Source organism: Xiphias gladius, chromosome 6 (assembly GCF_016859285.1).
Source record: "Xiphias gladius isolate SHS-SW01 ecotype Sanya breed wild chromosome 6, ASM1685928v1, whole genome shotgun sequence".
NCBI classification, from domain to species: domain Eukaryota; kingdom Metazoa; phylum Chordata; class Actinopteri; order Istiophoriformes; family Xiphiidae; genus Xiphias; species Xiphias gladius.
Window position 1 is genome coordinate 27,649,840 of NC_053405.1, and position 24,810 is coordinate 27,674,649.

General features: G+C 38.3%; 1 protein-coding gene across 1 annotated transcript in view; it reads right to left on the reverse strand.

Annotated features, from left to right (window-relative positions):
- LOC120790382 (inactive N-acetylated-alpha-linked acidic dipeptidase-like protein 2) overlaps nt 1-24,810 on the reverse strand; it is a 458,890-nt gene that overhangs the window by 312,532 nt on the left and 121,548 nt on the right. The window contains exons 2-4 of the mRNA XM_040127816.1: nt 9,254-9,430; nt 6,660-6,837; nt 4,320-4,481 (exon numbers count right to left, since the gene is read on the reverse strand). Of these exons, the coding sequence (XP_039983750.1) occupies nt 4,320-4,481; nt 6,660-6,837; nt 9,254-9,430 (517 nt within the window). The remainder of the gene's footprint in view (nt 1-4,319; nt 4,482-6,659; nt 6,838-9,253; nt 9,431-24,810) is intronic.

Below are 24,810 nucleotides of genomic sequence, written 5' to 3' on the forward strand. Positions count from 1 at the left end.
TGGGCAGAAAGACAGAGTTGTTGAATCATTTGGAACGACTTTAATGGTTGGACTAGTGCAATAGGAGGTCCCCACAGAAGATGCACTGTTTCTCCTGGAGGCAGCAGTTTTCCACAAAGTGTCTTTCAGGTCAATCTTGATTTGATTCGGTATAAAAAATGGAAGTAGTAGTTTCTCAATTTGGCAATCTCAATATAAAATTTATGAAGCCCATGCAAACAAAATTCAGTCATCAGTTCAACTGAACAATATTATTGAGGGAAACAATGCCACTCTAAAACACACATACATGAGCACACACACACGCACACAAAAGTAAGCAAGTAAGTCAGCGATAGCTATAGCAAACATAAACCATTTCACTGGTGAACTGAGATCCATGTTGTGCTTCAGTTTTTAGCCGACAGAATATGTCTTCATATAAACAAAGAGCACTCAAGGAACAAATGACGAACGCACAGCAGCAAGATTCCTACCATAACAAGATAGTGATCCATGATGTTTGTTCTCCGGATGCCAGCACAGCAAGATCAATATCAGCTAGATAAAGCCATATCAGCTAGATAGAGATTTGTCACCCTAAGACATCATCCAGCCAGAATCAGTAGCAATTACAGCCTAGGGGTTAAAAACAGCATCTCAGGGATTGCCATCCCACAAAAAATGAAAAACACTCAGTAAAAACTCTCAAACTAAATGCAGTTGATCTCATTGGAGATATGTGTGCTACTATATGGAGTGAAACAAAAAACATAAAAACCATAGAATAAAATGCACTCCTCTACAGTGTTGACAGTGAATATATTACAATAGTACAATTAGCAGGAGAGATAAGTATTAGACAGGCTAGGATACTAGCAGTGGGAAACCATCTTCTAGGGATCTGAACTTAATCCAGTTTTTTCTTAAAGTAGCTCTGCATGCTTTCACACCTCTTTGAAGTGTAAATTCAAAAAGAATTGGTTGCATAAAGTTTCTACAGTGGTGAGTTTGAAAAAAAAATGTCTGCTCGGTTTTGCCTTGACACCCTTTTGAGGGGAAAAAAAAAACCTCGGATGTCCTTTGTGTGATAAACAAGGAAGAGCAGAAAAATGAAATAATAAACACAAGCAGAAGTTATCTGTGCAGTACAGAGTACAAAGTGCAGTCTTTCTATTCTAAACAATAGACATGTTGGTTGTTATTTGTTGAATATGGAGCTACTCAGGCAGCTATGACAGTCAATTAATGTGGGAAAATCCAACAAGCAAAACAGCAGTTAATTCAAACTGAGATATTCACCCTGACTAGTAATGCAAAGCTGTTAAAATATGCTCCCCCTCTACACTTCTTTCCTTAGTCTCCCTCTATTTCTCTTAGGTTTTTCCTCTGTCTTGATAGTTTTTTTCATGTGTCTTTCACTTTGTCCGCCTCTGTCTCGCTCTCGCCTTAGCTTCTCTTCTCCCAGAATCAACACGAAGTAAATCAGCCAGCTTTATTTGTCAATTTTCTGTGCCTGATAAAGTAATTGACAGAACCATCAAGCTAAAGAGAAACTTATAGGTTTGAGTGCAGAGGAATATGCGTAGTTGGCTGAATGAAAGAGTCAACCCATTAGCAGAATTGGTGCTGGCGCATCCATCATGGCAAAAATCCCAGTATAACATTATTTGTCTTCAAAATATCCTACTTAAATAAACACACTACTTCACACTACTGACGACATATTAATATTTGTTCAACCTAGAATGGAATGAAGCTGATCAAAACTACCTGGAAAAGAGTTGGACTATCTGGTGGTGAACTGTCTACTGAACATCCCCATGTGAGGGCACTGTAGAATTGCAGGCCACCCAAGCTGTCCTACAACTGAGTAGCCTTTTATTCTACTGTAAATTCTTAAACAGTTATTTACTTCAGTTTCAGAGAGAACCAGGACTTTATTTGAGTGTATGTAAGAGACAGGCCTTTATTTCTAATTTCCGCTGTTCCCCAGTTAATGCAAATGCTTGAATTGCCTTGAATGATGTTAAGCTGCTATAAATGAAACTCGGCACTTCCTCCATAATTTTTACATTAAAACTCTTGCTTCCTTCCCTTTACAGTTCGACTTTTTTTATGTGGAAAAACACCAGGGAGTGTTGAATTTTGTTAACGGTAGCTTAACATCAATCAGGAGTACAGCAAAGAAGAAACGACTGGATTTACCATATACACTGTTGTAGTAGGCTGCAGGTTACCCCCCCCCCTTAAGTTTTTTAATTTTTTAAATTTTACTTTTATATCCAGCTTTCATTTTTGGACGTGCTTTTATTTGTGCTGGCCACGCTTTTGGATATTATTAGAATACTGCCTTCTATATGAGTTTAGACCTCTGGGTTTGTTTGTAATAAGATAGTGTGTACACAGAGTAGTACTAAAACCTAACAATCCATACTTTTTTTCTTTGGTGGTAACCAAGTGAACTGAACCATAGGTATGAAATGGCCCAAAGTCAAGCACTTTGTCTGCATTTCCCCCACCTTGTTCTCCACACAGTTCTTTCACACTGCCAATAAATGATGCAACTGCAGGGCACTATTGCAAATTAGTTGCATATGATTTCAAATTTGTGAGAGACTGGATTGTTTAAATACAATCATATGATATCAGTTTTTTGACTGAAAATGCAGTGTTTCTACTGCTTCATAGCACACATTGAACAATGTGTTCTGTTAAGGTCAAATGACCAAAACCATAGCATGACCTCTTATTACCGCTTGACTTAATCCTCTAAATTGTGAAAATGCAGCGTGTTGTGCAGTATAGGTCCACTACAGGCCACAATAGTTCGAAGGTTCAAGATAATATGGGGCTGTATGTTGTTGCAGTTCATGCTGGTCTAACACACAGTGCAGACAGAGGTCACAGATGAATAAATTATAGCAAGTTAAATATTAATGAAATGAGGACTAGTCGGTGGTGAAAATAACCATTTAATTTCATTAGAAACTCTCTTTTTTCATCCATTAACAGAAACAAACACTCTATCATCTTCATAGATGGTAGAGATGTAGTGTGTGTTTGGGTGCGGATGGGGGTGTTCCTGGCATACTGAAATGTAAATATGAGAAAATAAATAATGAAAAGCATGGAAAACTCAGAGAGAAGCCATGGTGACATGATTGTCTCAGTTCAGTGGCAAAGCCAGTTATCTCACAGAGACACATACACCCAGGCATCCCATGATCCTTTGGCTTGGAGAAGACAGCGTTCAGGTTGATGGAGGTTTGTATCAGTGTTAAAAAAAAAAAAAAAAATTGCTACCTGGTCAAGAGTCTTTATCTCCTGTTTCCATTCTTTCTCTCGACTATCTGAGTCTTGCCCTTCGTTTTTGGAGACAAACAGATCAGTGCCTGGCTACAAGGAAACAGGTCAGACTGTTGATAATGGTGACTGTAGACTCAGGGGGCATCAAACTATGAACCCCTCTTTTTTTCTTCCTACCTCTCTGTTACCGCCTTTGAACATCCATTGAACTCATCTCCATCTTAACAGCACTGTTTCGCTTTCCAACTTTTTCCTAAAATCATCTGCATCTGCATTAGTAGTATTCACTTTTTCCCTTTTCTCAGACTGTATCAAGTCCACCAACCTATATGTAAACCACAAAGTAGGTTGTCACTTACATCCAAAATGACCCACATGAGCATTGGGGCTGGAAAAAATATTCAATTTTCCAATTAATCATGATTTTTGTTTGAATTATCCAAAGTATTATGTGTGGGCAGTGGTTATTTGTTGTAAGTAGTTCAGTTAGGTTGTGTAAAATGTGTACTTTGTGGAAAATGAGTTATTACAATGTGCACAAAAAGGTTATTTTAAGTTAAAAAAGTAACATAAATGGCAGCCGGATATATTAGCTGCTTTGAATGACGTCAGTCCCGTAAACTTTGACGTAAACAATTAGGGTTTATGCAGGCCCATTGAAGTTTACAAGGCTGTCGTGTCTCAGAATGGTTAGCTGACTCTGGCTATCTCATAGCACATTAGAGATCGCATCTCGGAGGGATAGACTGAAAATAGACTCTGCACACTGATCTGAGCTCTCAGTTTGTGTTTGTTGAAGAGATATTATCTCTGCTTTATTCAGTCTGTTCCTGCTGGATAGCTAACTCTAGCCAACAGCTGTCTGCACCTATCAGGCTGATGTCTCTGAGGCCAGTATGAGTTGAAAAGGGCTTTTTCAGTGAGTCCATGCCTTTGTTTCCACTTTGTATCCACAACAAAAGTGAAACTCTTTCAGTAAATTTTGATTTTTCTTTTCATTTTTTTTACTTTAGTGTGAGTTGGGAACTTACCTCTGAAGAGCATCTATCTTGTCGGCTGTGATTCCTCTTAGCAGCTCCTCCAGCAGGTCAGAGCTGTCAGGGAGGGGAACAGGTTTTTTAATGGTAGGTGTGTGAGTGAACCAGCCAATAAGGAGTCCCAGGACAAAAAGCCCCACTGCTGCAAGGAAGTATCTGTGAAGAATGAGGGAGAGGTCAGAAATGAATCAAGAGATTACGTTATGTCCGCTTACTAGCTTTTTTTTTTTTAGCAGATGGAGTTTGTTTATTATATGCTCTGGAAAAAGCTAGTAAGATGCTAGGAAAAAAGTTAGAAAGTGGACCTTGAATTAAAGTTTGTTCGATCTATTATTCCTAAGGTCAAGAAGGTTGTATGATGTAAAGTGGTCTTTCTTAAGTCTTTGGTATTTCTTCCTGTTGAGTTGGGGAAACACTGACCAATAGAGTCCTTCAGGTGCTTCTGACACCTCAAAGGTGAGATGGTGCTTGTGCACTTTAACATTAAATAGGCTGCTATTACCTTTTCATAGCAGCTGAGGCAATGTTTGTGCTAGTGGCTCAATGACTAAGGGCATCATTAAGACCTTGACTTCAAGCACCCTGCAGTAGTGCTTAGCTAGATAACATGCAACCTTTCCATCCTTGCAAGTGCTGTCTCAATTCGATGGGTGTCTAGGAATGTGGTAGTAGTACTCAGGCCTCACTCTTACCCTATGAGGTGCAGTCCTTTAATGGCAATGGATTGTGTAACAGAAATATATGCTGGCTAGATGATATCATGACAAAAGGCATGATCAAGCACTGGTGTCACGTTAGATGATATGTGGTTCCAACAGTGAGGAGACAAAGGAAAGGACTTCCGGTCACTTTCTTTTCCAATTCAATTTACTGTAAATCAGCGAAAATCCTAGTACCACGTGTTTATTATGATTCAGTGGATATGAGAATAGTTTTGCAGTAATAAAACCAGGGAACAAGCCATTCAATGTGATGACCTTCTCCGCTTTCACATTGATCCATTTTCTGACCCTGTAGTGACCAAATGAATTAGGAATATGCAAGCAGCCAAAATAAGGTCTTGCCTAAGATTGTCTCCGTGTAGGAGCAGTGACGTTCAGACGGCTGGCCACGTAGCTATTATGCCACGCCAATACGCCTAACTTTAGAGGGGTATAAGATTCGACCACCAAGATTCGACCTCGATATACAGTTAGAAGACACTCCAGAGCAATAACCTTGTATTGTATATTTTATTTGTGTACTTTCACAATCTTAGTTATCACCCCAAATAGTACTTCACAACACAGTTACAGCCCAGAACATAAGTACTTGGACAACTACACATTTTGTGGAATGCAGCTTAGTTGGACTGAGATCAGGTGATTGACTCGGCTAGTCGAGGATATTCCACCTCTTCACCCTGTAAAGCTCTGTGGGTGCTTTAGCTGTATGTTTAGGATTGTTGTGCTGCTGATGATGAAATGTCATCCAGTGAGTTTTGATGCATTTGGCTGAATCTGCTCTTTTACACCTCTGGAATCCTCCTGTCGCTTCCATCAGCAGTGAAATCATCAATAAATACCAGTGTGCTGGTTCCATTGGCAGCCGTACTTGCCCAAGCCATAGGGGAACCACCACCATATTTGACAGATGAGGTGGTGGCTTTGGGTCAAGAGCTGCTCCTATTTTTCTCCACACTTTCCTCTTACCATCATTATGATTTGTTGGTTTTGTTTCATCGATCCATAGAACTCAAACTGGTTTCTTTATGTGTGTTTTTGCAAACTGATTTTGGCCAACGAAATATCTTTGATATCTGTCTGATACAGTTTAGTTTTTTTGAGCCTTATTATTATCTTCCTTGCATGGTCGTTTCTTGAACGGACATTAAAACGACACACACAGAAACATTTAGTAGCCAAGTGTCCAGTAACTTTTTAACCCTTGCAAAGTGGGCCCTTTGTATTCACAGAGCTATATCCCCCGCACAATTATTTCTACATTTATGTCAGCCTACTCAAATTAATGCTGAGACTTGGCACTTTAATGTCGTGTATTCTGTTATTTTATTTCAAGCTGAGCCTGAACAATAAAAAATGTGTAACTTTACAAATACTTCTGGTCTGGACTGTACGTGAGCTCACATCAACATTGTGGTGTGGACTTTAATTATTCTGCATGATTACTTTTTAATGGCTCTACAGTCCTCTAAATTATTTTGTTCGTTTCTTGGCAGTGTTTCTCCTTACAGTGCCAAGCCCAAAAAATTTCCATGTTGGTGGATTTGTTGACACCTGCTATAACTAAATCCACCGAAGAATACAAAGGCTACTTCAGCATCCCTTCAATTACCTGAGCAGGAAGCAGTGGAGACGTCGTTGACCTTTATGGGCAGGAGCCCTGGTAAAGTGGGAGATGTAGTTGGGATCTTCTTGGAGTCGTTCAAACCGTCCATGTGGTGAAACTGAAACTGATGGCTGGATTGGTTCCATCAGCTCAGGGTCAGGATCAGGGCCAGGGTCTGAACACCCTGTAAGTGATAACAATGAAAAATGAGTAAAATTCTTTTTAAAAATGTGGGTGGTCTTAGGTGTAAATCTTTGAAAAAAATAATGATGATTTCCAGCTACTGTATTGTAACCTTAGATTAGACTTAGAGATCTTGCAGAGGTTGGTTCATAATAGATGATTAACATATTAGATTCTTACTTATTTTTTTGGTAAGGTTTGTCTTTTGGTTGGTCGGACCACTATTTGGATCCAGACTAAAATATCTCAACAACTAATGAATGGTTTTGTACAGAAATTCATTGTCCCCAAAGGACAAAGCCTATTAACTTTGGAGACTTTTCCTTTAGCGCCACCATGAGGTTGCTTTTTGTGGTTTTAAATGAAATGTCTCTACAGCTACTGGAAGAATTGCCATGAAACGTGGTTCAGACATTCATGTTGATCTCTTGGTTTTTAATCTAGCACCATCATCAGGTTAAAATTTGAAATTGTTCAATACTTTGGTTTATGACCAAGTACCATCAAAACTAATGACATTCCCACTGTGCTTAGTACTAATAAGGAAATGTTAGCATGCTAATGTGCTAAACTAAGATGATGAACATGGTAAACATTATACCTGGTAAACGTCAGTTAGCATTGACGTTTTGAGTATGTTAGCATCCTAATGTTAGCATTTAGCTCAAAGCACCACTGTACCTAATTCCAGCCTCACAGACCCGCTAGCATGGCTGAAGAAGCTCAGTCTTTTAATTCTGATGACCCTCAGAAGACCCTCTGTGTTATGTTGAGATCATGGTGTTGTAAAAACAAAACTTCTTACATCACAAATTTCAATATTATGATCAACTTTCATGATCAAGAGAAAACAAAACATTAAAATCAATGCAAGCTCAGCCTGTATGGTCTTTTCTATCAGAGAGAAAGTTGGAGTTGGTTATAACTTACTAACAACAAACTCCAACAATAACGGGGAAAAATTTAGAAGGGAAATGGAGTAAAAACTTAATGCTTAGTTTTGAAACGATCAGCCCACTTGCTTAGATAGAACACTGCCACTAATGCAGAACTCCAGGCACAATTCAGAGCTGAGGAACCAAGTCTAGCTTCAGGTTACTCATGAAGTTTCTTTCTTTTGCAGCTACTGGCAGTGGCAAACGTCTCGCATTAAATACAATATTTCACAGTGACATGTTGTTTCAAATTATGTGTAAGAGTTTCTGAAGAATTTCTCTGCAAAACATATTTTTAGATCATCAAAAGCATGAGACAGAAACTTGTTTTGGCAGATGCTACCATTCTGAAAAACATCTACCAACTTTACCTTAAGTTACAGAAAGATCAGTGAATCATACAGTATGTGCATCATAAACATGTTAAATCATACATGCATCAGGAGAGATCATGCACAACAATGATGAACGAGCAGTGTACGAGCATGTTTGTAAACAAATCAATCATTAATCACATTTGAGTACATCACACCAGCACATGCCATAATACAGTGAACAATAATAATCAGATTTAACATTGTCAACCAGCTGATTTAAGTAGTATTTTTTTGTTGTTTTGTGCTGTGGTATAATTCACATATTTATCATGTTAAGTGTCATGATCATCTATCGGAAAGTACTCCTTTACATTTAATGAGCATTAATTGTCCTGTTAGTGGAGCAAACGAATCAACTCTTCGTAAACACATCATATTGCTTTAAGTGAAATACACTGCAATATGCACTGTCATATATTATGAGTTGTATAATGGCTGCTGTATCACAATTATTTTTTCCACAAAGGATTATGGAAAAGATGGCAATTATCAACTATGGATTAACTTTGTCTGGCTGCTAGTGCAATTGAGTGAGTGAAATTTGGGATCTGCTAGCCACTTGTGGAATTAATTAATTTTATGACAAAATTGTTCCAAAAAAAAATACATATTATAAAATGGATACTTCCGGTCCTTGATTATGATTATCCAATCAGCGTTTGAAGCTGTTGTAAAATACTCTCTTAACACACATCTGTGACCACAAGACATTTGTATTACTGTGCCAAACAAATTGTTTCAGAATGTCAGATTTTGTTGCTGATACTTGCAAAGCACCACCATACAAAAACTCTCTGATGCTGGCCTAAAGGTAACAGAAATCATGTCAGTGGTGGGGAATAAATGTGAATCATCCCTCCAATCGTACTGGCACCCAAACTACAATGGGAGAAGGTGCTGGAGCAATATCCTTGCTTCTGGCACCACGGAATTCAAATGCACTTGTCCAGAGTCAAACACCCCTGTACCAGCAAAGAGTGAGTGCTAACATAATTCAATATTACGAGCTGGGCTTATTGTTCTATTTGGTGATATTAGCAGATATCTTAACTGGCATAGGCATTATAGGGAATAGGGAACATATATTATTTCAAGCAAATCCTACCTGATCTCTGGCAGTCTACATGTTGCATCTGCACGCGGTCCATGCTGGGTCCTGGCTCCTGCAGCTCCTCCTTGTCCAGGTCCCAGTCCAGATCCAGACCTGGAGAGCAGTGGAGAACCTCACCAACCAGTGGGCCACCCTGGGCGTCACACACCTTCCTGTATGCCATGATGTCACCTGGAATACACATACATCAAAATTTCATTCACACAGCATCCATTTTTTTTTCATTTCTATATTTATCATTAGCTCCTTTTCCAGAGTTTTCCAAAAACAGTTCTGGGGTTATAAAAAAGAAACATTAAATCCCACACACATTGAACACAAAGGAAAAGCCTAAACCTTAAATACTCTCACTTATCCTCTGTTTTACCATGTAAGGAGGAGCAGAGCCTTTACAGCAGAAGTCGGTATTATATAGAAATTAAACTCCATTTGCTTGGGCAGTTAAATAACTGGCTTCATTGTAACTGAAAATGCATCCTTTAATTTCCTCATGATTTTCTTAAAAGCAAAGCTATTTGCTTATTTTGTAATCAGTGGAAATAGGACAGAGTTTTTAAAATAGTTATTGTACACTAACCTCAACCCTTGTCCTAAAGTAGATCTCTTCTTGGTTTTGGTTCTAACACCGATCACTGTGATCATCGTCACTAGCGATCACGGCGATCGCCAGTTACCATGCAAACAGCAAAATTGCCCAACTCAAAATGCTCGCATGTATGTGATGGGTCAACGCAATGTGTTGCCAGTTGTCAGTTGCTAAACAGTGGGACAAATGTTTAGCAAGGTGCAACTTTTTGCTGGACAACTTTAGGTTCAATGTTAGAGCCTCATTGATATAACTGAAGGTGATTCATTTTATTCACATTCAGCATTCTTAATACATGTTGACATGTACAAACCATAACGAGAGATGTATGTAGCTAACCCAGGCAATGATTAAGTCTGCTCATTCGACTGAAGGTAATGGATGTTACATTAGTACTGGACATAGCAGAAAATGTGATAAATGTGGTTAAAGCTACTTGGGCTAAGTGACTGACCAGAGCCTCTCAGTACACAATTATGAAGACTAAAAGCACCACAGGATGCTGTGCCGGGTGCATTAATGTGATGGAGGAACTTAAATTAGGCCAAGGCATAAAGTTTAGAACTGGCTGTGTGTGTGTGTGTGTGCGTGTGTGTGCGTGCTTGTGTGTTTGTGAAACAGGAATTCATGGCTGTAAGGGTGTAGCATGAAGCGGGAGTTGGTGAGTATATGTGTGTGTGGTCGGTTTTGCCCAGTAAAACCAACCCTGGGTTAAACAAGTTTTCCTAATCAGCGTCATTAAACCTCACAAGGGCTGGAATCACATGCAAAAAGACTGATGTGTGTATGCGTGTGTGTCAGCTGTATAAAACCTCCCAGCTTCCGTCATGTTCAACAGTCCCTTTTACATGCTCCATGAATGGGCAAATGAACTGCCCAGGCAATAACCACTTGGGGTTAAAAAAAAACAAAAAACATTTCATTGGAACTGTGCCTTTATTGTGCAAAAACAGAAAAACCTTTATGTAAGACTGATATCTCTTTTCTTACCTCCGAATGAATCAAAAATATAATAATAATAACAACTGCATTTGTGCAACTGTTTAACCACCAAATAAATTACAAATTAAAGGAAATATCTTTATTCTTAGTCTTTATTTTTAGCATAAAAAAGCAATTTCAAACAAGAAAACACCTCCTTAAACTCGACAAAATGAAAAATGTAAAAATGTAAATTTATTACATTTTTTCTTTTCTACATCTGTGTCAGGTTTCAAAAGTATACACATAGAGATTGACAGTTATGATGATTGGCTGATCATGGCCTTGGTTTGTGGTTATACATAAATTGTGCCTAGGAAATCTGAGGGCTCTATGCAAGGATGACTTGAGCATAATTTCAAGTGAGTCACCATGATGACCACTGAGTTATTAAGAGGACTAGATATTGTGTTCCAAGATGACGTCCCATTCATTTCGACTAATGTCACTCACTAGGCACATGCGCAGAAAATGTAACCCACAGTTACGTCTATTGTTAGGCTACATTTAGCGGCTGTGGTAATTATGATGGGAGCCACGGAGGAAATCAGGTGATGTAGTCTATTGAGCAATAAAGTCTGCGTTAGTAGGAGGAGGCTGGGGTGGATGGATGGATGGGTCAGAAAGCACAGGACCTTCACACAGGGGACCACTGTTCATTTCCCGTGTGAAACAAATCATTTTTTTTAATCTCTGTCCATTCCACAACCTTAACCACATGTTTATTATTGGAACCAGGATGACGAGGGTCCTCTAATCTTAAGGAAGTACTTAATTTAATCAAAACCACAATCCACCAGACTTTTCCTACACCTAACAAAGTTGATTTGGTGCCTAAACCTAACCAAACTGTGACCATTCCAGTTCAAGGAATCACGCCACAGTGTTTATATCTCTTATAAAAATGTATTCAGTGTTTTGCAGCCGTTCCTTATAATGACTGTATATGGGGAAAAGTCTTTTTGGGCCAAAATAACCTGCAATTCCGACTGTGGCCACTACACAAAAATCTGCTCACAGCCAAGCGCTGTTCATGGGGGGCTTGGGTATGAGCTGTTAAATATGTTATGTTGCTTTCTATGGGTCAAATGCTATTAAATACCATATAGCCAGCAGATAAACTACAGGACTTTGACACTGGATACCAGTGTTTGCATGCTGTATACAAACACTTAATTTGGTTAGGTTTAGGCTGTTTATTTTACCAACACATTGATGAATCATAAAATTGTTGCTGAATTGTCCTCGCTTAGACAGAGTAACCACTTTTGTGTTAAGAAGCAGATTCGACAAGAAATTGAGTTAGAAAGGAGAGTGGGGGTAGAAAGACACACAGATGGAGACCATTAGAGGAAGAGACCCGGAGAGGGGGGTAGATAGGCAATGTTAGGTAAGAAAAAAGACAGAGACAGTGGCAGAGACACAAAGCAAAACAGGAAGGCAGGAAATAAGTAGCAGAGTGTTTATAGATGAAGGAGAGAGGGTAAAAAACAGAGGGAAAAGGTCTGGGAGTTCCCTGGCATCAATCTTCAATGCTCCAACACACTTTCATTACTTCTAGTTCAATGCAGATGAAGGATCCTCTCAGTAAAATGGAACTAAAGTTCATTTAACTGCTGACCTCCTGTTACAGCCACTACAGTGGGCTTTTAGCCTGATACCTAACAACACTGGAGAGTGAAAGTCTTGTTATAGCATTCTATTTCTTTTCTTACCTTTTTTTAAAAGCATTTAATTAAAGATGACACGGATGCCTTAAGACAAAAGGTGCGTGTCCGCCTTTGCTAATTTGACCTTTCCACTTTCTTTCTGTTCAATCATGACACATCCATATATTAAGAAATAAAAAAAATTTTAAAATTAAGAAATGTGCAAAACTGAACTAGTCTCTCACTTAAGTCTTACTACTTAAAGTACATTTCTTAATTTTGAGAAAGTGGCGATTAGTGCCCCCAAAACCCAGAAGTTGCAAAATATCAACTTTGAGCTGGGAGAACACAACCATAGCAACATATTACATTCATATTTACATTCAGCACCAAAACAGGAAGTGGTGTGCCCACAGGAAGGTGGAAAGAAAAGAATTAGGCGTTTATTTTCTTACCCTAACCTATAGTTAGACAATAATAAAAGTGTCATTAAACTTAACCTGGAGTTTTGCAGACTCATAAAATATCAGCATTCTAAGTTGTGTGGAGGGCTCAACTGTAAATGCAAACAACTTCACCCCTCAGAAGGTCTGGCCTTTAGAGATGATCTTGCCAATAAATGACCAGATGTTGACTGACAGCTGACATTTATATGCCTCCCTATCATAAAATGTGACTCAGCCTGCGATGGCCAATGACACACACCTAATCTACACTGCTTCTTTACTAAAGGTGAAGGTGCATTCCAAGAATCTGCAGTCTCAGGAATTACAGTTACACAAGTTAAACCCATCAATATAATCAGAATTTATTTATATTACTGCTTTTATAATTCTGTCCAGTTTTACCAAAATTGTTAAAAATCAAAATTCCACTTTTTTGCAAGAATGGCGAATGCATAATATTATGTTAACCTTTATGTCTACCCGGGTGCTCTACTTCATTCTTTTTCTGCCAGTTCTGGCACTTTTTTTTTTCCTGTCGAATGTAATAACTCTTAGAAGTATTAATGTTCTGTCAAAAACCAAAAAGACATGTTGTATATATAAAAGCTAACTCTTACTGCACATTTCTTCATGAGCTACTGCAATTTACAATAAGCAATGGTCATAGAACGTAAATCCCTTAATCACCTTAATACTGATGTACCAGGAAAAATAATGTAATCTTAAATTGTATAAGGACAGAGAGATTTTTCAGGATTGCCTGCAGGTACATGAGAGCACAATTGCATGGTGCCACAATGGTAAAATCTTTGTTTACTTGAAATGTATATCAAGTGAAAGTGGAGGAGACTAAAGAGTAGAAGGGAGAATGAAGTGGATGTAACGTAGCTGGATTTATAAAGTAAAGCCAATACGTGTGGATTTTTTATGTGATTGTAGCATCTTTGCCATTATTCTGATGGTATACATTTTGTTTGTTTAAGGCTAAAAGTCAAAAGACAAATTTAAATTTTGAACAACTGAAACCGATAAAACAGATGGATGATTAGATAGATGTCCATTAAATTCAAGAGGGATATAACTTGTTGAATTTCATTGGATTTTTGATTTAACTTCATCTTCTGAGGGTCAAAGTCAACCAAAAGTTATGGGGATTAAACTAATTGTTTGGAGCAGTCTGGTGCAGTTTAAGTAAGCAATCGGCAAAGTGTACTGAATTACACCTGAAAGTAGCTTTTCTAACCAAGGTCTGACACCGGAGCAGCAATCAACACCATTTTATCCCATTAAGTCCTTGGGCTAGTTCTAAACTAAAGTTTGTTAGTCTTCTTCTGGCTGCTGTTCCACTGCCTCCTTGTCATTTCTCGTTACAAGGAGGTGGTTGAAGGTTTACACTTTAAAGCTCCTTTTCAATAAATCATGCGATGAGGGGGCGACTTGTGCCTGTCGTCTCAGCTGGATGGGTCACTGAATTTTTTAGGTTTTACCCCTCCCCAAGGTTTTTGGATAAAAATAAAACTTGCTCTTTGAGCTCACAGCTCCATTTTAAAGTCTAACAACATTTGACAATGACGGTTGTACTGCTATCTGTATGCCTTTTCTGACCTGATTTTAACCAAGGTGAAAGTCCCATCATCTCAAAGGACTGGGGTAGAGCAGCTGCGTTCTGCTGCAATTTCAAAAGCATTCATGTGTTAAAAAGTTCTTTGGAAATACAAGAACTGATACAGGTGTAGCAGCTGCTGAGCTGTTTACACTAACGTAAATAGAATTAATTATGATTTTTTTATTGGTTTGCATCGAAGACCAAGATAACTTAACAAATTTAAGGTTAGAGAGCCTTACCCATAGAGGTGGCAGTTGGAAAATGCGTATATCAAAAATGCTTATAAGGGTGCTTTGCAAGGCGGCGATAACCGACTTTGTCATTTTAAAAAACAGGAGCTGTTGTATAAAACTCATGAAATATTCATCTTTTAAACTAATTTCTGTCATAATCATTAGTAGCGGTGGAAGAGATGAAGTTTTGACTAGTTATCCACAGAAATGGATCCGGGGAAAATTAAAAGTTTTCCTTGGCATATGAGTGTTACAGAATAAACATCCAATTTCTGCTGTCAATATTTAAAAAAACACTTATCAATGGTATCAATTTTCTGCATCTTATAATATCACTTTAAAGATGGTTTGCAGACATTTACATAAGATTCGAACAAAACACAGATACAGAGAGTTGTTAATGCTACAGATGTGTGTCTAGAATGAACTGTGTGAACGACCAAGCTAGCTTACTCAGAAAGCTGAGGTGACTGACTAGCACTAGCATGATTGCCTGGCACGTTATCTGTTGGCTAACTAGCCACAGTAGTTAATACTCGCCCAGTATGTAGTTGCGATGTCACCAAACTTCTAGAACCAGCCACTTAGAGGAGGTGAACTTTGCTGTCGATTTCTGGTTTGACCAGAAGTTAACAGTGTTGAGACAAGATAGCTGTCAGGATAACACACACCACACACAGAAACCTGGGAACACGCCATAGAAATGTGTCAATTACATTTACATTATTTGTTATGTATGGTCTTGTGAATATATTTATAATACACAATCCTAAATATGTAGTGTATCCAGCCAACATTTTAATAATTTCTCTTTCTTATTTTACACAATTATTTTTCACCATTGCTGTCTCATTAAAGACTTGGCAACTTCCATTGTACCTAGTTTTTTTTTTTTCCTAATTTGTAGTATTAGTATAGTAGACATTGTGGATTTCTTTTGCATCAATACTCTATCAATATTTTGGGAGAAAACATGCCAATAATAATGGAAACACAAAGCTGCAACCGTGAGAAAAAAATAGCCTAATCAATTATGTAGCTCATTCAATTAATCATAACTGCCTCCGTTTTATGCAGTCAGAGATCAAAGTAGAGCTTTTTTTAAATGACAGTCATTTACAGAGACAAACCTCAGAACAAATTCTGCATAACAAATAAAAAGCCTGATGCAACAGCTGCACTGTTTGACCTTCACAGTTCCCCTATAATCATAAACAGCTCTGTCACTTTGAAGAGGAGAGGAACAACAGCATTGGTATGCTGGGACAAAATTGCCCTTCAAATCCTTTCTCTGATATCAACTTGCACACTAGGACACACACTCACAAACACACAAATCGGCGTAAACCTACTACTTGTAGAGGAGGACAAATGCAGGTTTGAGGAACAAAGTTGTCTTTCATCTTGTCTCTTTTAACTCCAAAACAAATTGAGCAGGTCATCTGCTTATCTGCCATCTGTCACTGGTCTACCTTAGATTCACCTCTCATTCATAAATTACTGCAGTATTGGCATGCTGGTGAGGCAGTTGCATACGTTTAGTGTGATCAGGGCCGAGACACAAAGAGCGAATGAGGGAAAATATTTTCCCAAAACACTCCTCCTCACCAATCATTTGATTTGACATGACCTTGTCAGCTGCCATAGTTACAGAGCATGAAGCGAACTGTCAATCATGACTTTCTCCTCTCTCGTTGCCACAGAGAAGAGCCGCAAAAAGACCACAAATTATTCATAATCGCAAGTAAATTATACATTAAAACAACCTCAAAGTTACCATCCAAGATAATGGAAGAAATGGTATGAACCACTGGGGACAAATCACATAAGCAAACGGCAGAGTAATGAAATGATTGAGTGTCCCCATGGACTTGGTTCATGTTCTGTGGCGGTCAGCAGCAAGCGAGGTGCAATCATACGCTTGCAAAAGAGCCAAAGCTTGATCTCATGTGTCGGAGAATGACAGTGCAAACTTATTTGCAAAAGGACAAGTACCTTGGAGTGTGTGATAAAAGTTAGCATTTTAAAAAATGCACAAAAAAAAAAAAAAGAAATAAAAAAAAAGTTAATACATTAGTATGCTGGCATTGTTGATGGACATTCAATACCGCTTATCTGTGTCTCTTCATTGTGTAAACAGGAGTGAAAGATGTAGTTGTCAGCCTTTTTTTTTTTTTCAAGTCTTATTAAGGTAGACAAGGTGACTTCTTCCTTAACCCATCAATCACTTCTACATTTGTTTTCTGTACTGCTAATGTAAGTGAACCAACTTAAATTGTTTTGACCACATAAAAATGTACTCCATATTTAGGTGTAAATCTCATTTGAAAAGATTTTCTCCTTCCAACATATATGGATCAGCCACAACGTTAAAATCAGTAAGTGGTTTTAATGTTGTGGCTGATCGGTGTAGGAGGTACTGTGACATTTAAGGTTGTGCTGGTCAGTCAAATGCATACATAGTCACCATAAAATAATAATATACTAAATGTTTTTCCCAATTCACATATGAGGAAATGTAATTGCTAAATGAATTATGTTCACTGACTGTTCACTTACACTAGGAAACAGTAGGAACATAAGCTGGTACCAAACACACTGGAACAGAAACACGAACTAAAGCGGCACATGAAGTACAAAAGGGATAATGCACAGACAAACTGACAAGGAATGAAGGGAACACAGAGACTCAAATACACAAGGGTGGCAAGGGTAATTGTGAACAAAAAAGAAAAAAGAAAGTAAAACAACCAACAGACCCGTAAGGAAGTAATTTTGGTAAAAAAGGAAATAATAAGAGTCCAAAGACTCACTCAGAGGGCAGATTGGGACATAACCATAAGACATTAATTATGATCTAGTTGCCGCTAGCAGATATTGCAAGAAAAATAAATAAAATATGCCTTAAATCTTTAATAATTTTTTTTTTTGGCCACGCCCAACCCTCTCTCCTAGAAATTACGTTTCTATATAGCTAAAGTGCAACAGCAAAAATGTTTTGAACAAAGTGTGATCGCTGGCTGGATTATGTTCAGAGGCGACGTATTTTTCAAATTGAATTAAGCGCCACATTTATTAACAGTAGTGTAGTCACCAGGAGGTGGTTGGGGTTTCTGTATTAAACCAGACCACAATCTTTCCCTTACCCTAACCAAGTGCAGTGAATGTGTAAACAGAAGAATAAAACAGTTTAATACTCTAGTGAATACAAATGAATATGGTGCTGCAAGATCTGATCTTTTGGTGGAAAACAAATATATTGTCTGTGAATATTTTACTGATATGTGCAGTATCAACATATTTGCAGCTTACCAAAAACGTTAATTAATAACATCTCCCCAAACATAATCCGTTTGCAGTTAGGTTTTGTACAAAACATTTTTGCTATTACAGTTTATTTGTATAGAAACATGACTTTTAGGAGACAAGGTTGGTCCAGCTCATGAATATAAGTCCAGTATTCACTCTCTTTTAGCTCTGGCCTCCATCAACTTTGTCTTTCTTTGTCTGTTTCTGTCAAGTGTTTGGTGCTGGACAGGTAGTGTAGTACAGTGGGTTTTCAGAGCCTCTCAACTGAAAAGATCTGCCTGCTGCAGCCAAAAAAAGATGTTATGAGAGCGATGAGAGTGAACCAAAGCCGTTAAAAGGTCTGGGCTGGACAGCTCGACGATGAGGTGAAACTCATCATGTCGCTCTGTAAAGCAGAGGGGAGCTGCAGATTCAGGTGATAATTCTCTAGGTTCATCACTACAACAAGCAACCGCTTTCACATTGTCATTTGATACGTTGTCATTATAAAAATATTGATCAAAGTTGCTTTAAATACTTGTTTAGCAGATTTGTTCCGTACAAAAATTTTGTGACTGACCTCTATTACAAAAAAAAAACATAATCTGGGCTGCACTACATTTCTCTAAAATGTATTTATTGTAGCAAATTCTATAGCACAGTATATAGATGTCATTATAAAAACATTGCTGCATTATTATTGTTGCATTATTTGCCTAAACTGTGCCTTCATCATGCTGACATAAAACATAACCCAAGCATCATTTCCCCAGCAGCATATTTGAGTTCATGCTTATTACTGCATTATTTTGTAAGTTATGAATTATGATGTTATAACAAGCCATAATGCAGACCACGAGTTTATGGCATTATTTTTAAATTTTGAAAAAATCAAGCTACATGGCCATAAAGTAAGGAACACAAGTAAGCATAACCACGAGACCGACTCTTCTAATTGGCTCATGAGCTCTAACAGAATGCGGTAATGCCCCACTCCTTGTATTTCAGTCAGCTGTGGTACCTAACTGGCAGTCGGTTCATTTAAAATCTGGCTGTCACATGTCTCTCTCTGCTGTCTGCAGGCTGTCAAGCATGCATCTTATTGGAATCCATTTAATAGTGCAGCCAAAAGTAGACTCTGTTCATTTCTACAGATAATATAACCTGGGTCTTGCATGCTGGTATCCATCCATAACCACAGCATCCACATCTGCCTGGTGCCATGTAGCTGTGAGAGTTTGTTACAGGCTGCAGGGCCATCACAAAAAACCCTTTATTTTTATAGTGTTCATGAATTAAAGATGTCTTCCCCTGGGGTGTTGAGGGAGAGTAGAGGCTTTATAGATCTCTCTCTCTCTCCTCCGCATTAAATCTACAGAATACCACAGGCCATGTCTCAGGATGTTAGACACGGAAAACAATAACAACCAAACATTCTTATCTAGCTGTGTTTTTGTGTTTCTTCTTCTCAATACCTGTTTTCTTCCCTGTTTCTCCCTCGCTTCCTGCCCTCGCTCTCGCTCTCGCTACATTGCTGGCTCTGAAAGTTCGAGGTAGTCCATTAAAAACTGCATTACCCACAAGTCAACAGGTTATATACTCCATTATGTCTGAAGGTCAGGTTTTCTTGTTCTGTGGCGGGTGGATTGTGGGAAGCAGAACAGGTAGATATGTATGGGTGGCATAATGGACAAGTTCTGCTTCACAAAGCGTCAAAACACACGGAATTTGCAATATCAATTACATCCTTCATAGTGCTTTTTTTTGTGAGAAAAGTCAGGACCTCGATGTTTTATTTTAACCAGTGAAAAAAGACCAAATTATATAGATTTTTAAATGCACAAGGATTAAAATGTGGCCAGTGTTGGTTTCTGGTTACATATCAGGTAGATATCATGGAACCCCAGCTGTGAGCTAAACCAGACCTGATTGCTTTTTGTCAAAACAAAAACAGGTTCAGCTGAACTGCAGCTAAACCAGCGCTAAACCAGCCGTTTGAGCCGCGCGGCGCAGTTGTGAACCCGATCGTCATGCAACACACTGGGAGTAGGTGTGTCTGAAGGCTTACCAGCATGCACTAGGGCAGAGAAGTTATGATTGTTATCATTTTGTCTATGTCGTTGTGCCGATACTGGTGTTACTGTGATCTAAAATGTTTCCACTGTTCACATTTCCACATTATTGTACAATTAATTGACGCAAGTGACTCATTAGAGCACGAGTGATGTTATGTTCATGATAATTGAGATAGTCATCCTTTACAGCGATCTGATGACAAGAAGCAACATTGATAATGAATTTTGTTCCACCAATGAATCACATTAAAAGAGAAACGCTCTCAAGTTTTTTTTTTTTTCCTGTCTGAAAACCTGCTTGTATCATTAAGTAATATTTTTCTTAATATTTCAATAACATCAAATTATTCCACATTTGCCATTTTCTTTGCTTTCTGCAGTATCAGTAATCTGTCAAACATACAGTATTGGCTACAATAAAGCTGTAGTGGGAATTGGTCTCACAATACATATATGATTTTGTTTCTGTAACTTATATATAAGTTATGTTATATTTGTCAGATCACAGTAATTACACAGTTAAATAACTTTACCCGTTTATTATAGTTTTGCTTTCAAAAGAGCATACATGGTGAAAGATTTGAAATTTTCAGAAATTAATAAAATGATCTGAGCTTTATAAATCTGTCCTTAAACTGAACTTTATTAACTTAAACGTCAGTTAAACCAGGGCTGCAGCAGGTTTAAGTTAAACCTCAGACCCAGTGACCTGTACGGGAGTTGAAGTGATTTCTACAGGACACAGCAGCTGGGTTCATATTAAACCACAGGGGCAGTTTAAACCGCAGCTTCTGACAACAACCAGGTTTAAACCCTTCCTAAATGTTAAACTGCAGCTAAGCTAATGACAGAGCAACGGTCCCACCTCTAAATGTTTCAAATTTTCTGTTTTTTTTTGTTTTTTGAGTCATTAATGTTGAGCACCTTTTATTGTACAAGAAACACTCTTGGCATCCTGGACAAGACACCAGAAAAAAATCAGTCAGTGCATCAATTGGGAAGGGGTCAAGGGTCATTTTACCAGGAATTAGTGGATGGAGAAAAGATCAAGGACATTCAAATCTGAAACAAGAGACCATCCTTGAATACAGACAGGGGTTAAGTTGTCCCCTGCATATACAGTATGACCACTGACGTTTCATACCAAGGCCAGGCAATGATAACTGTACCATCTCAACAACTGACAACTAAATCAAATCCATCCACCGATGAAGACCATGTAATGTTGTTGTTTAGGAAAAAGCTAGTAAATGGACCTTGAGTTAGGACTTTTGATGAAATGACTGTTTCCATGGCCAAGAATGAACTCCCATGCTTCACAAACATACATTAAAAACATGGTCTCGGAGCAATGTGCGTGCTTTTCTAAAAGTTTGTCATTAATAGGATGTAACATCAGTGTTCTGAGCCTCTCTGCTTTATGAAGCTGTGTCAAACATGTAATGAAGTCTAACACTACTATGCAGGGGGCTTTGTTGGTTGGGGGTGGCTCCAGGTACTGGTGAGTCGTGAAATACAACCCAGGAGGTGAAGTTTGAATAAAAGATAAGTGAATTTGAAGACTTATAGGACGCCAACCGAAACACTGCACAGCCGTTGTTGATACGTAGAGACAGGATTTTGCAACTTGGGAAAGTAATCACAACGATAACATTTTTTGTCACAACGATTGCAGGGTAAACAGTAGAAATATGCTGTTCACTTTACAAAGTCATGTACAAGGCGTGTGCACTTGCACACGTCTGATTAGTCACCACGGCATTTTGCTCAATGACTAGACTGGATCTGGAAAAACATGCAGGATCATGTGGCAAAAGTTTAACCTGGCAAAAATTTTGCCACATGATCTTGCATGTTTTTCCCTGCATTATTATTTATTTTTTTTCTTAAGCAGTGCTAAAGTTGGTGTGAAGACTGACTTCACTTTCAATTTATTGTCAAGCACACACAAAAAGTGACAAGTAATAATTGTAGCTTAGCATCAACATTAGCTCACCGCAGAAAATAAATGGACCAGAGCAGAGAATATTGAGGTATTTAGAGTGGATCACACACGTGGTCACATCTACGTTGCTTACTAATGTCAACGTTGGGGTAGAATTAACAGATTGGATCGGTGCATCCCAAGTTATCACTGCTGAACTTCCATTTTGGATGATGATGATGATCAATGATTTAGGTGAAACCTCCAGCAAAAGCTTGGATGTTTGAGTTAGAGTTACTGTACATTGTCAAACCTTTACTGAATAGTTGGAATTGTCATTCGCTCAACTTACATGCTGTACTTGTCTCAAAAGCAAACTATACGATGTAATATAAGATCCTACAGCCCCTGCCTTAACAGAATATCACACCTGGACGCATTGTTCATTTTATTTGAAGAAACTCATGACTGCAAACTTACTGCAAGATATTTCATTAACTTTTAATTACCAGCAGTAACATTCCACATACTAGGAATAATTTTGAGAAGATAGTATCTTTGCTAGTGATGAAAACCCTGTGACTGTGAGGTGATTATAATTATGTACGTTTGATTTAAGACTTTTTTGACATAAAGCGTGGAAAAAATTAATCAATAAGGCCTTCTTTAATACCAATAAACTATTTGCACTTTCCCCTATAAAAAATGCTTCATCTCTAACTTTATGTGAGGTTCCTTTAAGTATTATACAAGTACTTTTTTTGTACTTTTTTTGAAAGTTGGAGCCCCTCATGTATTACAATGATGCAGTCCAAACACAGTACAGCTCTTTCCTCTTGAGACTTTCTAGCTGACAATGACATGTCTCCTAAGGGCCAGTATACAGTAATTACAAACCTGTGTGCATCCACAAAAATACACACACACACACACACACACACACACACACACACACACACACACACACACACACACACACACACACACGCATGCACACACACACAAACACACACACACACACACACAGAAGCCATGTTGTTGTTTTTTTACTGCCTGTTTCTGACAGCTGCCATCAGCCCCCTCTGCTACCAATCCTTTTATCTGACATCAGCATCATGCATGGCCAAGGGGAGAGCTACACCAAGACACACGTGCACAGGAGTAAACACCTCCATCTCCCCATCCCTCCAACCCCAAATACCTCTCCTGTTTGATCTCTCCCATCCTTGCCACTGTTAAATCCCTGTCTCTCCTTTGGCCTCCACAAAATGAAATGCAAATAATCCGGCATAACCTGGGGCGTCATTTATCTAAATTAGAGCGCTGAGTGTGGATCCCCATGGGGCACCCATATGCTAGCACAGTTAGCGTCATTAGCTTCATTAGCCTGTGTCAGACCATTAATTACACATCAAGCTTATCAGTTAGCTTGGGCTGAGGGCTCCCATCCACTCTGGACTTCGGCGAGCAAGAGCGAAAAAGAAAGATGAGCTTCTATCACTAGGACTTCTGGAAAAATCCCGTTTCTCAGCGTGTTTTGGTTTGTGGGAATCATTTGAAAAGAACAAAATTATCTGTGAAATGAAATCCAAATGTTTTCTTGACAAACACCAAAACACAGGTTTTAACAGTGGCCACTGTGGCCAGAATTAGTCAACGGAACAGTGCATTTACTATCATATCCCAAGATTTTCTTTGGTCAGTTTCTTTAAAAACGTCATTATTAAGTGGCCTCACTGAGTGGGAGGGATGGAACAACATGCAGGAAACGACACACACATCTCCAGGTGAGATGTTACTAGACGTCATCTGTCATTATTAAAAATGCAACAGTTGCACAAGTCGAGAAGAGTCATAAAGTCAGCTAACTTCATAATGTCAGTTATACAGCAGTATCTAATGATGTGGCTTTATTTTGATGAAACTGATGTTTGTATATTTAAGGGTTCTTAATAAATTAAATACAACATAAGGTGTTGTATTTAAAGGGACTTCATTACCCTTAATGCTCTTAGGGCAGAAAGGAAAAGCAGTGTTTAAAATGCTAGTTAGTGCTTGTTATTAGCAGCCAAGTTGTGTACCCTTCGTTACTGCGAGCTAACGTGTATAGCCTACCCTTTTTTCATTCACTAAAGGAGAATGTCAGATTTTAAGTCCTGAGTCTCATCTAGTCATTTTGAAAGTAGTTAAGATGAATCATCTATCTAAAATTTGCAAAGAGTGGCTAACATGAGCCACCATAAACTAGTAGTCATACCAGTCTGACTAAGGCTGTAGAGCCAAAAATCCCAGGGTGGTTGAATCGAGCAATGGTGCATTATATTACTTGTGAATTCAAATTAATAGGGAACAATCTATACAATGTGTAACGAGTACTGTAAAGCTGCATTCAGGTAAAAGTAACATTACTTATGTAAAAATGTACACAAATGTAGACAAAAGTAACAGCATGTCAGTTAAAATGTACTTCCATCTGTAAAAAGGGGAAAGGGAGGGGTAAAAAAAATGTTATATGTTGACTGTTAAATTAAAGAACATCAGTTACAAGATAAAGTGCCTCGAAATATCAATGCATACACTGTGTTCTGCCTGGTGCACCACTGAGCCTAAACCAACTAATGTCATAACCAACCAATGAATTCCATCTCTATAGAGAGGCAATTTGCAGCCTTTGCATACAACTGATTATCAATTATAAATATAAAATCACCTTTCTTTGCCTTAATAGTATCAGCCAGAAAAGAATACAAAATTCAGACATCA